Source organism: Mchenga conophoros, linkage group LG13 (assembly GCF_057382185.1).
Source record: "Mchenga conophoros isolate Kocher_MC1m ecotype Shallow Benthic linkage group LG13, M_conophoros_male_GT1.1, whole genome shotgun sequence".
NCBI lineage: Eukaryota > Metazoa > Chordata > Actinopteri > Cichliformes > Cichlidae > Mchenga > Mchenga conophoros.
In genome coordinates, this window is record NC_140538.1 from 8,977,492 (window position 1) to 8,995,228 (window position 17,737).

At 39.3% G+C, this 17,737-nt stretch overlaps 1 protein-coding gene across 8 annotated transcripts in view; it reads right to left on the reverse strand.

Moving 5' to 3' along the window:
* LOC146560813 (mitogen-activated protein kinase kinase kinase kinase 3-like) overlaps nt 1-17,737 on the reverse strand; it is a 47,137-nt gene that overhangs the window by 4,817 nt on the left and 24,583 nt on the right. The window contains exons 15-34 of one of the 8 annotated variants that reach the window (XM_085296293.1): nt 17,620-17,682; nt 14,303-14,355; nt 13,856-13,894; nt 11,297-11,371; nt 7,768-7,819; nt 7,444-7,645; nt 5,406-5,512; nt 4,777-4,818; nt 4,373-4,457; nt 4,199-4,278; nt 3,975-4,035; nt 3,005-3,122; nt 2,760-2,818; nt 2,409-2,512; nt 1,893-2,064; nt 1,718-1,786; nt 1,490-1,582; nt 1,296-1,366; nt 584-639; nt 419-472 (exon numbers count right to left, since the gene is read on the reverse strand). In XM_085296293.1, the coding sequence (XP_085152419.1) occupies nt 419-472; nt 584-639; nt 1,296-1,366; nt 1,490-1,582; nt 1,718-1,786; nt 1,893-2,064; nt 2,409-2,512; nt 2,760-2,818; nt 3,005-3,122; nt 3,975-4,035; nt 4,199-4,278; nt 4,373-4,457; nt 4,777-4,818; nt 5,406-5,512; nt 7,444-7,645; nt 7,768-7,819; nt 11,297-11,371; nt 13,856-13,894; nt 14,303-14,355; nt 17,620-17,682 (1,655 nt within the window). Of the gene's footprint in view, nt 1-418; nt 473-583; nt 640-1,295; nt 1,367-1,489; nt 1,583-1,717; nt 1,787-1,892; nt 2,065-2,408; nt 2,513-2,759; nt 2,819-3,004; nt 3,123-3,974; nt 4,036-4,198; nt 4,279-4,372; nt 4,458-4,776; nt 4,819-5,405; nt 5,513-7,266; nt 7,646-7,767; nt 7,820-11,296; nt 11,372-13,855; nt 13,895-14,302; nt 14,356-17,619; nt 17,683-17,737 lie in introns of all 8 variants that reach the window. The other 7 variants (XM_085296288.1, XM_085296290.1, XM_085296291.1 and 4 more) reach the window with 7 other exon arrangements.

The following is a 17,737-nucleotide window of genomic DNA, read 5'->3' on the forward strand; positions in this document are numbered from 1 at the left end:
CTAAGAGTACTCTCCTAACCCGGAGGAAAACTGTGAGAAAGCTGTTAGTACTCTTTCAGAGCAACCCAAAGAATCACACATCACAACTTGAAGATACTCAGCCTCAGTAATGAGAAAACAGACACCAAGATGATCCAGCCTCTACACAAGTATGTCTGTTTTGGTGCTTTGTCGAGGGTCTACAACCCCAGCATTAAACTGAAAGAACTTATGGCATCTGACAGTTTAAGCAGGAAGGAATCAGACCAGATATAATTTTGGTGTCTCTTCTCTCATCATTTAATCAAAAAAAATTCCCATATTTTCTCTCTCTGAATTTTCCTGATCACCATCATCTGGCATCAAGCAGGATTTGAAAGTTCTGATAGAAAGCGGCAGAAGTTTTGGGCCGTCTGTGGCCAGCGACCCGTGAGTGTACCTGGGAAGTTTGAGGCCTTTTTCCTCAGCCTCTTGCTCTCTACAGTCATCATGTCTTTAGTGGTGAGACATTAAAGAGAGTGTTAACAGAGACCTAAATGTGTGTCCATGTGTGTGTGACAGGTATGAAACTGTAAGGAAATGCTGGCAGGTAAGTGTTTCTCACCTGTCTGATCCCAGTAGTCTGAAGATGCGTGTGCTGTCTGAGATCTCCTGAGTGATCTGATGAAAGAAAGCAGAAGAGGTGCTAAATGATGCCGTAAAACACTGATGATCTGACTCAGATGTCTCATCAGACTTTTGCCAAATACTCACTAATGATTTAATATAAAGGATTAAGATTTTAAAAAGTGATTTTAAAGACATTTTGCACATGAATAGTGCTAATAAAAACCCACAGAGACCGACAATGACCACTGATTATTCTTAGAGACTTGTGCAAAATAAAACAAGAGACAAAACACTGCAACAGTTTAAAGTGGCGACAGCCTCAGTGAACACAGTAGCAGAGTTTGGACCTGGAAGCACGGTTGATGCGTCATTGCTTAACAGACAGATAGTCAGAGTGAAGCGTTTTGACAGACTGTATGTGCATTTAATCCTGGTTTGCAACCATGTAAGAATGTGTAATTATGATACTATCCATAAGGCCACATAAATATTGGGTAGAAATGGAAACTGATACACCCTGTTATCCCTTGAATTACTGTGATGTGATTTTTTTGAGGCTATATTGAGCACCCACAGTAAGGCCCAAAATCCTAATAAAGTAAGATTAAATAAGACACCCTGATGCTGCGGACTAAACATTATTACAGCGCACAGAGGCCACCTGAAGGGCGTGTTTTACTCTTAAATGTGCTCAGTATGAATCTCACCTCATTAGTCTTGAAACTCCGTCCCTGCATGCCATGTCTCCAAAACGCCAATACACTGTCTTGGAGGCAAACTGGATAAAAAAAGGAAAGAAAAAAACCCCAAGGAAAAACAATACGGATTAAGGTTTGTTTATAGATCAACAGTAACCCACTAGAAGATATCCGTGCCATGTAGTCTTTCTGTTTTTGTTTACCGATGTTTTCAATCTGGAAGTTGAAGGTGAGCTCGGCTGACAACTTTCTGCTGGATTTCAACCGACCCTGGAGATTCACTATCTTTATACACCCTGTAGTAGGAAAAACAAAAAAAGACAGAGGAAACAGTTTGGTAAAACTAATAAAATAAGTGTTAATACCTTCTAAATCTGAACCTGAAAAGATCATAAATGGGTAAGATGAGTTAAAATCTATTAGCGACTCACTGTCGAGGCAGACTAGGATCGTGTCTCTCTCTAGCTGAGTGACATGGATCACACATGTCTGTGGGGTTTCTGCAGAGGAGGAGAAAAAGGCAGAGGATTACTTTGGCTCTCGTGCTGTTCCCACCAAAGAAAACTGTTATTGGTTTAACTTGACAGAGCCGGGCGGTGTTCTCACCTGCTTCTGTGAACCAGGAGGAGGTAGAGTTGGGATTGACTGTGCCAAATCGGACCACCTGGCTGAGTTCAGTTCCTTTACTGACTGCGACACAGATGAGAGGGTAGGTCTGTTCGGGGACCACCAACATTTCAAAGACCTCCAACGGACAGGGTAGTGGGAAGTCAATAGTCTGTTACATAGAAAAGGAAAAAAAGTTTAGAAAGCTATGTGTTGTATTTCGATATAATCATAAAATCATTTGACTGGAATCAGCTGAGCCATTTGCTGACTGACTGGCACCAATATCAGCTGATCTGCCAGGACTGCAGAACTCGTGGCCAAGCAAAATTAACACTGTGCTTGGTCTTTTCAAACTTTTGATCTTGAAAACAAAAACTGCTAGCATTGTGGAAAAATTTCTTGCGTGTGCAAATACTTATTTTCTTTCTTGTAACTGTGTAATAAAACGTGCTTAGGAAAGGAGCTTAAATTAAATGAACATTATCTTGATTTTTGGGGAGATTCAAAACTGACCTTGATGAGCATGAACTTCTGCATTGACTCCACCCACTCCAACAGCATGACACTTGACTGGAAGGCTCCACACAGGTACTTATGACCTGTGTATGGGTTACGAACTGCACAAAAACAACAACGACCATGAATCCATTTGAATTTTTCCTCTTTGCACAAAAATTATAATTCAGTGCTATTTTTTGTTCTGCACAAACACCACACAGGACAGTACAAGATAACACGAGGTAGTTTCATGCAACGAGTCCGAATTTGATACAGTTAAATAAAGTTAGTCACAGAACATAATTAAAAAACAAAAACAGGTGTTCGACAAAAGAAAATATAAAATCAGCATTTACAGAAACTCACCTACGCAGCACTTTTGGCACCCTTTAGTCTCTGGAATCTTATTGGACACAGCAAACTTCCTATAATAAAGAAATATGATCCAAATATAGAGCTGAACTGGCACAAACTTCTGGTTTTATTGAAAACATATTTAAATTAGTTAAAATAAGCAGGAGTGACATTTAATTTATGTAGTGGGGAAAAAACTACAAGGAAACAGAGGCTATAAATATTTCACAGCTTAGATTTTCTAGTTGTAGAGTTACCTGGGAATTATCTTATCAGGCAGCTTGTGCGTGGGAATGGCTACTGGTAACTTCTGTAACTGTCTGGCCTGTTCAAACATACCGCTTAGACTATGGGAGTACAGCTGAGAGGCTTTTCCTGCAATGAAACAGGATATAGAAGAAACAGTTAAAAGGAAATAATAGTAGTGACCTACGATACAAGCTACAAAAGCATATTTGAAGAAATAAAACACATTGTATTGTTGAATTCTCCCAATTCTTTGAATCTTTGGGCTGAAGGAGGGACAATACTCGGTGTATCAATGCTCAATCAACAATCATTTATTTCCATACAATTCAACAGTCAGAGCATTACAACGTCCGGACGGGAGAGATTCTACCAGAGGGTCAGGCACATGTCTCAAAATGGTGACGGGTTGCTCAGCTTTTTATAGTCTCTAGTGGCCCCCAGCTAGTCGTAAAAGCCAAAACATCACATTTTTTCTCTGTTACAGCGCCTAAGTTATGACCTTGGCAGTTGTTTCTCTGCTTTCTGTAAGGTGGGGGTGTGGAATGTGGTCTGTCTATCTCCCCTGTCTTTAGACACAGAGTCTCCTGCTTACAACCTTCTCTTCATGATTCAACAATTAAGCATGTCAAGAAAACAGTGTAACACATTCCCAGCAGATCAAGGATACAGAGTGATGCACATTTATCTAATGAACTAATATGTGAATATGTTCTGTTAACTCAAAAGTATAATGAGAACTAAACTACATACAGCTCACACACTCTATATTAAAGGGTATAATGTGATCTACAGCAGTATTCTAATTCAACTACTTTGATTATATATATAAGGTAACATATAATAACAGAATAATCTAATAGTATCAAAAATCATGCGCCGATGATCCAATTTAAGAACAATTTCAGAGACAAATGGGTGAAAGTAATAAGGGCAGTCAAGTGCCACACACTTCTATCATAATGATGTTCGACAACTCACCAGATATGGAAAGAAGACAGTTGTTCATGACATATAACCAGGTACACCGCCGAGGGAAGAGCTGCAGGTGGACACAAAGTAATCTGAGCATCTCAGAGTGCCAGAACATTTAAAACACTCTGATTCAAAGACTGGACTATCTCACATGTATAACATTACAACTAATATACCCTGTTTTCAGAAAGTATATAGCATTATGTTAAATTACCGATTTCTAGTCTCACCTGTTCCATTGTTGTCTCATGTAGCTCATTGAGGTTTAATGTGTAGATTCCCTCTTCTGCTCCGAATATCAAATACTGGTCTGAAACGCACAAAAGAGCATTTGATCCGTGCTTAGTGAAAAGTGAAAACAACACCTGTAAAATAAACTTTGATAGTGTTTTGCTGTTGGTTACCTCTGGTGTCAGGGTTGATCCACGAAGTGGCACAGTGGATCTTGAGGGGACAGCCGTTGAACACCTTGGAGAAACACGCACCCATCTGGAAACGGGAGAGAAAGAAAGAAGTTCAAGATTATTTTTTTTTAATTTAAAGGATTCGGAGACCTTGTGATCTAAATGCCTTTAGTGAGACACTCCACACTAAAAAGTAATATTTTAACTTGCTTATGGATTCGTTTTCCATTTTTTTCCAAATGAGTAAATTCATTTCATTTAATATTTTGCACATAAAAAAACTTTTGTATAGGAACAAAAAGATCCGCAATGCCAAGAAGTCTTTACAACACTAATCCAATTAACTCAACTACATTATTTTCTCTTAAAAACAAACAAACAAAGCAAAAAAGACCCATACTTACATGGACTTTGGGTGTTGGGGGGAGACCATTACTGATTGGCTTCTAAGGAAGTGATAAACACAAACACACATTAAAAACATCAATAATAAAATGACTGGATGATATATATGAGCATAACAACCTGTATATATAAAATGTATTCTCCCAGCAGATAGTCTATAGTGCACTTAAAACATGCTTTAAATAAAAGAATTGTAGCTGAATTAGCTCACTAAGCTATTAGTCATAGTTTGAAGTACACCCATCTGGTGCTTCAGTTTGACAAGTATGTAGATGAAGCTATCTAGGTGATAACTTCTCATACAGCACTCCTCTAAACTTTCTCAAGGGTTGAACATTATGGAATTTATTTTTCCCCTGATTTATAATCCATTATTGACTTGGGAGATGCCCAAATTCCACTTCTTCTTTAAAAAACAGTGATGATCAGCAAGAGCTGCAACAGCAACAAAGGTCAGGATCCTTCACTGGCTTTGCACTGACAAGAACACTACCCAATACATTTCACCTGACTTGGCCTTTCTTCTCCACACAGTGTTATGCCGATTATTAATAATTTTAACAATGGCAGCACTCTGCATCCTCCCTCAAGACCTCTGTGGGTCCTTGAGCCACTCCTGCATGCTTACCGGAACATCCTTCTTGTCCTTCCGTATGGGGACACTAGGTGGCATGGTGGACTGCCTCTCTGCTGGGCTGGCCCTCTCGCCATTGTGGGGAGAGTTCAGCCCATTACCTACAACAACAACAACAGACACAACAGACACAACTTACTGTGTTTGAGTGACACAGGAAACAGAGAGAGCGGGTAAGAGACAGAGAGACTGTGTGTGCGCATGTGAAGCTTTGAAAACAAAGAAAGCCAAAATAAACATGACGCATCTACAAAAACACTTGATTTAATGAGAACAATTTAATTTATAAGACTAAAGACAGCAAGGAGTGTTAATATTAAAGAGTAAACAAAAACAAGCTATTGGGAGCAGAGAGAGGGGGGGGGGGGGGGGGGGAGGAGGGAAGGAGCAGGCCAGCAGGAAGAAAACAGAGGATCAAATATGGTCATGATCGAGGGGGAGTGTGAATGCACCACAAACTGCAGTCAATTATTGATCAGTTTCTCTCCTTTACTACCCCAGCGAGTAACCAGCGAATGACAGGTAGTAAACAGCAAAACCATTTGAGCTACGCACGAATGTTGCTTCCTGTCGTGATTAGAGCCATAACCATATCGTCAAAGACAGTTCAACTTTCACCTGAGCGTGCCTACAGCACGACCATTCCAGCATGACTGTGCAATTCTACACTATGCTTTCAATCTACTGAACTGTTATTATTTCCAAAACACCATGGTTAATATATCTACCATATACTGCTTATTAAATGTAACACTTTACTGTAAAAGCTTCCAAAGCGCAATCAAAAAACTAGAGAAATAAACTTAAAAATATGCAGGATCTACATTCTCTGTGCAAAATCAAAAAGGCAAAAATAATATCCAAAGAAGCATATCCCTGTCCTGAGATTAGGTCATAGGTGGCAGCAAATTTTAATTGCTCAACTTATCCACTTCCAAGTCAGAGTAACACTATATAACACAATAATAAAAAAAAAATCAGAGCATGACTGAGATACCCGAAATGCTCAACAACAATGCAAACATTTAAAAGGCACACTAGAATGGGGATTTAGTCACTTGCCTAAAGTATAAAACGGGATTACAAACTTTTATAAAATTTGGCATTTCTGTTACTGTTTAATAAGTTCAGTTATAATTTGGCATCTGTAAACTCGTATAAAGAAACATGAAACAGCAAATTTAACTAAAAAACACTTCATTGTCAGAATGTCTACAACGACATATTAGGGCCACTAAAGGCCAAAAAAGGGGGGGGGGAAAGAATAATTGGAGGACAATGAAGGGCTTAATATTCTGAGAGTTAAGAAACTACTTTGAGATTAAAATTGGAAACTTAAAATGTAAAAAAATAAATAAGTTATATTTGAGCTTTTGGGATCCATGCCTCACGTGAAAATCTAACAACACAACAGCTCATTTTCATGAAAACCTTTAACCTCCACTGACCCTAATAGGCCGCTTTTAGAAAGTGAGAGCTGACAATGCACAGAATAATTTTTTGTTAAAAGAATCAAAACTGGACCAGTCAGCCAGGACTATGTTTTCTCCTCTTCCTTTGTCCTAAGAAGCGAGGGGGAGTGGTTTAGCAGCATTTGATTGTTTGGATCACTGGATTGGATGAACCAATCAGTCTTCACAAAAATGACTTTAGAGACAAACAATCATGTTGAGCGTGAGCTGATGAACGGAAGAAACAAAGCAAATAAAAACTTTAAAAAAAGCATTACTGTTAATGGAATCATGGAACAAATAAATCAGACTACAAGGAAAGACTAATGGAAGACCACACAACCAATCGCAGGGGACGACAGGGTCTGCGGACACTACCCAGCTACCAAATCAGCTGCTCTTACTCTCTTTCTTTTCCTCCTGTTTTTCCTGCTCCTCTTTCACCTCCTTGAGAACCTCCCATGCCTCCTCCAGCTCCTCCTCTGTGTGAGGCGTGTGGAGCCACTCCCAGAAATGCCTAAAGCTCCCATCATCCTCTGTGGCAGAGTTTTCGACGTCTTTGAGCTTCGGGCTCTCGTTACCTAGGCTACTGCGGCGGTGGGGCGGCAGCTTCGGGGGCGGGGGACGCGGGGGGACATAGGAGGCGGGCTTGGCGGGGCTCGGCGTCTCTGGCACTGGGCAGCGCTTGATGGTCCCTCCCCCTCCACCGTCATCTTCACTGTGTGAGTGGCTGTCGTCGTGTTTTTGATCCGTCTGATTATGGGGTGAGGAGATGGATTTGGGCTTAAGAAGAAGAAGAAGAAGAAAAAGATTGTATAAGAAATCAGTTACTTATTACATATTCTGAGCACTAAAATTGCTACTACTTCAAAAATTCTGCTAACTACAGACACGGTTTTTCCTACCTTAGGAGGAAGTGGGGGTGGGACCCTTGGCCTCATGATGGTGCTTGATTTACTGAAGAATAAGAGGGAAAAATCTGTGACAAGATACTCAAGACAGCTGCCGTTTTTTACAACCAGGAAATATATGGGAAACAATAAATATATGTTAGAATGTTAGCACTGAAGCTATGGTTTGACTTGCCATTTTTAAGCCATTTATAAGCTAAGTTATTACATTCAACGCATAATTACAATCCAGAGTTTTTCCTAAAAAAAAAAAAAAAAAAAAAAAAACCCCAAACCCAACCATTTTATTGGAAATAGAAAATAAAATTGTCGGATTTGTTTTAAAAATAATCGAAAAAATATGCTGACACATTTGTGAACCCAGATCAGATGAGATGTAATATTTTGCAGGCTCACTGAATGTGAAATCAAAGGCTCAAATAACAGGTTTAACCACAGCCCAATGCCACTTACACACAAACTGATATAATAGAAAGGTCATTAAAGGTTAACCACGAAATATAAAGTAAGACAAGAACTTTAGACAACAGTAAAACAAAGAAGGGTCAGCGTGTGCAAAGCCTCTGAATGGATAGCGCTGATACTGACAAACTTAATAATATTTTAGTAAAAGTATTACTTTTAAAATTAAAATTTATGTTTAGTGTAAATAAATTAGAGTTTGTGTCTTGCTCTCATTTAAAGCACCTCTTAAAATCTTTTTTTTTTAAGGAAAAGAAATAGAAGAGTAATTGCAATTATGCCTTCCGACCAGCACAATTTCAGAGACTTTATCCATGACATTTTATAAATGTTGTAGTTAAGTTATGGACAAGAACCAATCACAGCACACAAATCAGAATGGAGAGAGGCTGGGAGCCAATCACAGTGAAAAATGAAGATGGGGGTACCAAGAAAAGAAGTTGCAGTATTTAAGCTGAGTGGGAGACACAGAAAAAGATTACCCCCCCTTAAAGAAGCTTAAAGTGTAAACTTTATCAGTACAAAACTAATCTGTGACTGACATAGTTTACACATTCACTTAAGGTGGTAAGCCACGCATGGGTGCAGTACGCATAAAAGCATCTCTAAAGAAAGCCGGAAGAAAGCAGCTCTCTTAGAATGCACTGATGCTAAACACAAGGCTGGTGATAAGGACTATGCAATCAGATTATGACCAAAATATGGAAGCCCGTTTCCACCACTAAAAAAAAAATAAAAAAGTATCCACAACTCTAAATTTCGAGTTATTTTCCCTTATCAGCTCGAAATTCTGAGAAAAGTAACTTGAGTAAATTTCGAGTTAGCTCTACCAATCAGTAATCTACATGAATGATGTCATTTTCTTGTACCTGGAAGGATATGGCGCAGAGGAATGCGCAGTCAAAACCGTATCGCAACAAACTGGTGCTTTTGAGAGTACGTTTGCTGATAGTAACGCCATGTGATTCAGCTAACAGCACAAGGATTTCATCATTTGTGAAGCCACGTTGAAAATACTCAGCAATTTGTGCATTCATGACTTATTTACTGGTAGCTTAGCTGTAGCATTTGTAGCTGAGGGCTTCAGCTTCCGGGTAACAAGGAAATGATGTCATTCACGTAGATTACTGCTTGGCAGTGCTACTTTTCTTGAAATATCAAGTTAATAAGTCAAAATTTCGAGTTATGGATACTTTTTTTTTTTACCAAAAAACACCAACAAAGCTGAAATCATAACTTTAAAACTTTAAAATGCTGGATGTGCAAAAGGGAATTTATTTGCAACTGAAATTATTTTAAGATGCTTGAAAAGAAACAAAATCTATTCGAATTTTTGATACCTACACTAAAGATTTTCAAAATTTAGTGTCTATGTAATCCAAATGCTCCTAACTTTAACTTTTACTCAGTAACTAAGTTGATTTGGGGACCATCCGTTGGTCGTCAAGTCTGGATGTGAAGGCTTAAGCTGAGTGTTTTCGTGATCAGCAACAGTTTGTGTTCTCAAACTAAACTGGAGACTGAGAAACCAACGGATACTGTACGCTCACTGGCTACAGACTTGTCAATGACAAGCACACCCAAGTTTATCATCCTTTCTCACACTAAAATGCTAATGAATTAACATCATACTTAATCAATAAAACTTAATAACGCTTCATCAAGTCTCCAGTTTAATTAATGTCTAACGTCTCAAAGCAAAGGAGTCAAAAGTGTTATTTTTCCATAGATTTGTATAAAACTGGAAGCCCTTTTTGGAACCAGAACAGTCCCAGCAGAGTGCAGGTTCAAGTCGTTTCTGCATCGGCTACACCAGGGGTAGGCAACTCCAGGCCTCGAGTGCCAGTGTCCTGCAGGTTTTAGATATCACCCTGGGTCAGCACACCTGAATCAAATGATTAGTTCATTCCCAGGCCTCTGGAGTTCTTCATGACATGTTGAGGAGGAACTTTAGCCATTTGAATCAGCTGCGTTGGATGAAGGACACATCTAAAACCTGCCGGGCACCGGCACTCGAGGCCTGGAGTTGCCCACCCCTCGGCTACACTTTCTCTATATTGTTTACATAGAGTCTGAGGGACTAAATATTTTTGTTCCTTTGTCTGGAGGAAATTTCCTTTTTTGTTTGGCTAGAAGATTTTGTTTTTTATCGCTCTTAAACACCTTAAAAAAAAACCTTGAGAGAAAAAAAAAAACCCTCCCCCCCACCACAACAGAAACGACAAAAGCTAGAAACTGCTACAGCACAACAGGTTGCAGCCACTTTAGGAATTCAGGTTATTTTCATTTGTGCAATCACAGCACTGTGTGTTGTGGATATGACTTGAAGGGAAAATCCTATAATATAAAGCACAAAAGGCCTCTCTGACGGTGGTGGAAAATATCTGTCTAGAAAAAAGGGGGGGGGAAAAAAGACTCTGGCCTGCCGCAGACATTTGGCTTTTACACTGAGGGGAGAGGCTGGATGCCAGATCTCCAGTTTTATAGAGGCAAGATAAGACAGAAGGCAGTGTGATCTCACACACACTCATACACACACAGAGCAAGAAGGAACACAGATGGCGAAGCCAGTGAAGAACAAAACAAGACAACGGCACACAAGAGGACAAGGTCATGAGCATCAGTTATCTAAAGAATGAAACTGAACTCAGGCTCAACGATCCATATAGATCATGTCAAATCTTTAGCTATAAAGTGTATTTTAATGCTGTGTTGTTTGCGTGACACCTACACTTCTCCATTTATTACATTTCTACTACTGAAAGAATATATGAGGAAATATCAATAGCCTCTTGGTGAACATTTAGGGTTAGGGTTACTGTTAGTAGCTTTAAGAAAGCGTGGACAACACACAGGCAGCAGGCACACACACACAAACAGGTGGCGTATGTGGCGTGATGGTGGGGTGTGCTCCATAAAGATGTGTGGATGAAACTGGCAAAGGTAGGAAGCCTTAACTCCTTGTCTTCCTTCTCAGTCTTTCCTCTGAAACAAGTGAGGGAAAGATGGGAAAAGAAGAATTTGGAGAGGCTTCCAGTTCTAAGACTGAGAGGGAACTTACTGAGTGTGAGTTTCATCATCATCTGCACCATCATCATCCTCATCCTCATCATCCCCTAAGTGTGCCACATGGCCCCTGGGAGAGGAGGTGAAGACAGGAAGGGGGGCGGGGAAAGAAAGGACAAAGGAGGAGTGGGAGAGGGGGCATAAGGAGGAGTGATCAGGGGAGAAAGGGAGCAAGCAAAGGAGATAGGGGATGACAACAGAAGGCAGAGGCAGAAGAGGACAGAGGAAGAAGGGGGAAGGGGAGGGAAAGCTGAGTGAAGCTTGGTTCACAAACTACTTCTGAACTCCTGACCCTGTGCAGATCTGAAAGGACTGAATAGGTTCAAATAAAAGCATGACCCAAGTTTTACTGCGATCCACAAAAATCAGCAAAATGACTCATCTGAACAACCAAGAGAAACGGTCTGAGGACTAATTACTTCCACAACCAGACACTTTCAAACCCAGCGGTCCAGTTTGAACCATTAAGTCCTTATAGATCTACACACGTCAACAGTAAGCGTAACCTTTTAAATCATATTATATATTATATTATATCAAATTCTCAAATACTGGTAAAAGTCCTTTCATTATCCCAAGGACAGAGAAACCCGGCCTTTGTTTGAAACTCTCTCTATCCTAATGTTTTACATATCAGGAGATAATAAAAATAATTTGGCCCTTAGCTTGTCTTAAAAATGGGTAAATATAACCTCTGATGAACAACAACACATAACATATTAAACCATGTCATAATTTTAATACAAAATACCAAAGCAGTATGTGAAGGACTAAGTACGCCGTTACTGCTTCCACAACAATTAAAAGAGTGTAGATACCAGGTGCTACTAATTAAATGCACTTGAATATATGATGATAAGCAAGCATGAGCACCTTCAAAAAAGTAAACGTTTAAAAGCTTGCTAATCGTCCCAGGAGTGGATGCAGGTTCACCCAAAGCTCAGATCATGCAAGGCTCGGAGAAACTGCAAGAAACCCCAAGAGCTTCACCTCAGGTTCTACAGCACTCAGCCTGCATGTTAAACATCAAAAGTTCATAACACTACAATCAGGAAAAGACTGCTCAAGTGTTGCTTGTTTGAAAATGTTACCAGGAGAAAACCTCTTCTTTCTCCTGGCAAAAAACCCCTCCAAAACAAAAACATGGCAGTACAGCTTAGGTTTGCAAATTTGCATCTGAACAAACCACAAGACATTCCAACCAATTTTCTTTGGACAGGTGGGACCAAAGTGTAGATGTCTGGCCATAATGCACAGTTCTACATTTGAAGAGATAAAAACAAAAAAAAAGAAACACATGACTTCAACGTAACGCATAAAAACTTCCATGCCCAATGATGACCTGGGCTTATTTTGCAGCCAGAGGACCCGGGCATCTTGCAGTCATTGAGCCAACCATGAACTCATTGGTATGCCAAAGGATTGTAGAATCAAATATGGTAAAGCTTGGCCACAATTAGGTAAAAAAAAACAGGACAGTGATCCCAAGCACAGAAGCATGACTAAAAAACAAAATCAAGGTGTTGCAATGACCTAGTGAAAGTCCAATCCTGACTGAAAAGCTGTGGTAGAACCTTAAGATAATAATATGAACTTAACAATGGCCACAATGATGTGAGACACTGATGAAGTCATACAGAAAACAACTGCTTCAAGTTATTGGTGGTAAAGGTGGCTCCAGATGCGGTTTACTTAGTGTTTCACGCACTTCCTCTGGTTTCGTCTTAGTTTTTGTTAAATAAATAATGACACATCATACATCACGTGTTGCTGTTCATCAATTTAAAACATCTGATAAGGTTATTTTTCATATTTATTTAACGTGACTATACATGTAAAAACCTCAAAGATGTTAAGTAACCCTTTGATCAATAAAGGAGCCAAAAAGACAGAAAACCTGGACGTGTTAAGTTCCAAGTAAAGCCACAACATTTTGTAGCCTTAGATGTTTTAGCCTAGAGACAATAATGCTAACATGTTCCTGCAGCAAAGCAACCATCCAGCAGACCTGCTATTAAGATTTGCTGTTTAACATCTAAGGGAAATATTTAAGACAACTTTGTACCTGATGCCTAATAATGTACAAGCTAATCTAGAGTTCAGTGAAACACATTTTTCATATCAGACTTACTCACCAAAAGTAGCAAAGCACATAAATAGCAATCATTATCTTTTGAGCAGTGAAGAGGAATTTCTCCATAGAAAATGAAACCCAGTGGCTAAAACTCTATGTCCATATGTGTGACTGCACATGTTTGTTGGTGTGTGCGTGCATGTGTGTGTGAGAGCCATGCTCTGCAGGAAGCTTCTATGAAGCGCAGCCATTTCCTAATGAGAACAAAGCAAGAAGCAAGCCTGAGAGGAAATAAAACCCAGCAGAATCCAAAACGCCGAGAGCAGTGAGACAGCCTGAAGTAATTACTATAGCATTAGTTGCATGTGATTGGCCTCATTAGTCCTGCCGTTAAACAATGATTGGCTCATGGGTAGGCGTGGTTAGAGCACCAGCAGATCCAAGACACTGAACGTGGACGCCAAAGTGGAGTAAACTCACCTCTGCTGCAGCTCCTCCTCCACTGATTTGAGAAGACTCCTGTTTGACAAGTCGGAAAAGCACAAATGACAGAATAAAAAGAAAGACAAAAGTACCCAGGTTTTGATTTTGTGTATCGAGAATAAAATCTTAGTCCTTCCCAGTCTAGAGGACATTCTGCTGTGCTTATCTGAACCTCAGCTTTCTGCTTACAATGCATGCTTGTGAGCAGAAAGCTGCATACAGACAGTGTCATAAAGTTGGCACAGACTTTGAAATGCACAACAGAAAATCTCTTCACATTCCAAGTCTTCTTATTGTCTACATCCTCGCTCAATCTAGACATTAAAAATTTTAAAAATAAAATAAAATAAAATGAAGGATAGCTGCAACTGACAATGAAATGAAAGAAGAGAATCCAGGGGGAGGTAAATGTTTAAAAACAGAAAATAAACAAGCCAGACTTACTTGTTTCCTCCCAAAAAACGCGATGAATCTTGACCGTATTCCAGCTGCAAATCCTACAAGACAAATTAGATTACAACTGTGACATAACCCTTCATAAATAGTTCATTTATACATATATTAACAGGTGCTGTAGATCTTGGCCAACTGAGGCAGTAAACCACGTTTAAAGTTGTGGCCATCACTGAAGCCCTTTTCAGTTGCCAAATGACTGCAGACGCTGCCACTGTAGCAGCTGTGGTGACCGTTACAGCAGCCTGCTGGAAATCATACCCACAATAAGAAGCTCTTTCACCTGAAGTATAATTCATAACCACAGACATTCACAGATGTATATGGTGAGCATATGGGTATTTATAGTTATACAGAGCTGACACTTGCTGAACTCACATTGTGGTCCAATACTACATATATTAATCATCGGGCGTTAGCCACAAAACAAGTCTGGCATTTGACACATTTAGGAAAAGGACCAATAATTAGGTGCACACCAAGTAACTAATTTCAATGTCATCATTAAACAATGATGAAAAGAAACATTATCATCCTACTCATCCTGCTAATTTTTGCTAGTACTGGCTTCACAGATAGAACACAGAAGTTGTTTCCAAAAAGTGGTTCCCTGTCGTTTGGGCTTGTGAAACCCTAAAATTTTGCATTATGGTCTCATGCACTGACTTGTTGTTGAGTCAATGACTTATTTTCTAGATGAAACAAGTTCCTTTTAGGTCACAAACAGGTGAAAACATGCACTATTTCACAAAACTTCACAAAATTTCTTCCAAATGCATTCAACACCTCTAAAGGAGGCATATAATGTTAAAATTGGATTTTCTCAATTCATTATCTTTGTCAAAATAGTCACAGTAACAAGATAGAAATAAGTCTCTCTGCAATATCTAGACAGCAGTACTTCTATTGGTCAAGTTTATCTAAAGCTTTGCTCTTTTGTGTTGACTACTTGGGTAAAATGACAAAAAACACAAATGTATGACAGAGTCTGAAGCCATAACTTTACAGAAGCATGCACAAAGAGCAACTACAAACGTATTTCTAATATTATTATATGTCATTACTAACATATTTGTTTTCTAAATCAATCAAACAATCAATACACATTTTTAGTGACACCTAGGGCTGTGCGATATGACCAAAATCTCATATCCCGATATAAGACATCTATCGTCACGATAACAATATAAATCACAAAAATGTAACATTTTCTGTAAATTCTGTGAATCTCGTGCAGCTCGTTTTGCGGGAAGTGTTTCCAGCTGCGCGTCATGTAGCTGGAGTCGAGTGTTTTAACCGATGCATGAAACTACACATTTTTAGACATAAGTTTAACGGCCGCCGTTTTCTTTGTGAGTATTTATTACACAGCGTGCTGCGGGGAAAAGCCTGTTCTAACGTTTGAGTCTAAGGTTTATTTTTTTTTAGCACCTGGCGGCTCTTTTTTGCTTCTCATCCATAAATACTCTGCATACTCTTTCACGTGATTCAGTTTATTTTGAAAAGTCTCAACAGGATCTTGAGCTTTATTGTGAAAGGTTTATATGGAACATAAACAAGCGGACACGAGATGGTGTTACCGTCGTTGTTGCTAACCACAACGCATAAAAACAGGCGCTTGTCCGTCCGTAGTGTGGTTATATTAAATATAAGAGAAAGAGAGAAAGAAGAAATGAATATAGCCACTACAGTGACCGTCAAAAGGATGAAAAAATATTGCCGTAAACAGTTTATTTTGCAACACCACGAAACAAACGATAGCGTAAAATGAAACGATAGACGTTTTTATATCGTCATCCGATATATATCGTTATATCGAACAGCCCTAGTGACACCCCTAATACAAAGTATCTGTAGTACAGTAAAGTACACCAGTAACTCTTTGGAGCAGTTATCAGATACATTGGTGGACGCCTAAGTGACTCGCAAACCGTGGATTGGGAACCAATGTTTTAGATAACTTTGGTAAGAAAAGTGTTATGTTGTCATAAAGCACATTTGAGAGTGTGCGGGCTAATAAAGAATCAGCTGTGCAGATTTTATGATTCTGCAGGCTGACAATAAATTCAGCACTATGACAACGGTCCTGAATTTAAATCAACTAATGAAATTCTGGTTGGATATCGGTGACATAAAAACCACAATGTGAATGCAGCATCTTGTCAGAGAAATATTTTTGAATGTTACGCCTGAAAGCAAAAAGCATGCAAGAGGAAATGCGCACTCCAGATGAGCAGACACAAAACACCAATGCTACAAAGAAACTACAAAGAAACACGCATACTAACAGACAAAAAAACAAAGCAAAAAACAAGGCCTCGCTACTCTGGTTAACTACAAGAGGTTAGAAAAACATAAGCAACACTTTACAAATGAGAGAAGCGCATTCTGTGGAAACATCAGAAATATGGAAAAGAAATATTGAGTACCATAGAACACACATTAAAAGTGTATGTGCTAATAAATTTGAGCAGACATGCCTTTTATATATTTTAAATCTCCTTTAGATGTCCTTGAGCAAGTCACTGCACCACTACCAGCCTTTAGAGCTGCAGCTCCACTGCTGAACCTGATATATCTTCCTCTATATTAAAGCCTTTCTTGAAGTAAGTCTTACGACTTGGCAGGTATCTTGGCAGTCATTTTGAAGCACTTTAGAACAAACTTTTAATTCAGTGGTTACTGACACATAAAAACTGCATGTACAGAAGTCCAGTTAAATCTGATTTTAAAAGGAGAAAATACTAGAAAAGTTAGCCAACTTTCCCCAAAATATGCTTTTCCCCCCTGAAAGCTACCCTTCTGTCACAATTCTTCAATACATCTCAACTAGACATTTGCTGAGTAACATGCCTCTCCACTGTAGTGTCCCTCCCTGTGTTTATACCTCTGTGTGCCAATCTGTGTGTTTTATGCATATATAAGAACAACAACAACAACAATAGCACTAACGACTCTAATCACTATGACAACTACAACACCAGCTCGTGAGGCAAAAGCTGAAGCTGGAAACAGAAGATAAAGATGGGCAGTAACAGACGGGTGGACTAGAAGAGATGGATCAACAATGTGAAATAACAAATATACAGGTTGGACATCGAGCAGCCGAGAGATTCAGAGCTCTGAAAAAGGACAAAAGTAGGACAAGGACTCATCCTTCAGAGTTTAAGAATGAGCAAGATGGAGAGAAAAAATTAAATTATATTTTAAATAAAGCATGACGTTAAAAATTGACAGACTGAAAATAAATGGGCCAACAGCTGGAGAGATGGAGAGGCTGAAACAAAGAGAGACTAAAGGTGTACTACCAGATTAGATCTTGCTGTATAGTAGAGCTCCTCAACACAGTCCAGATAGGGCTCAGAATCACACTGGTCAGCAAGACAGAGCGAGAGAGACCTCAGTTAATACATTAACCTGTCCTGG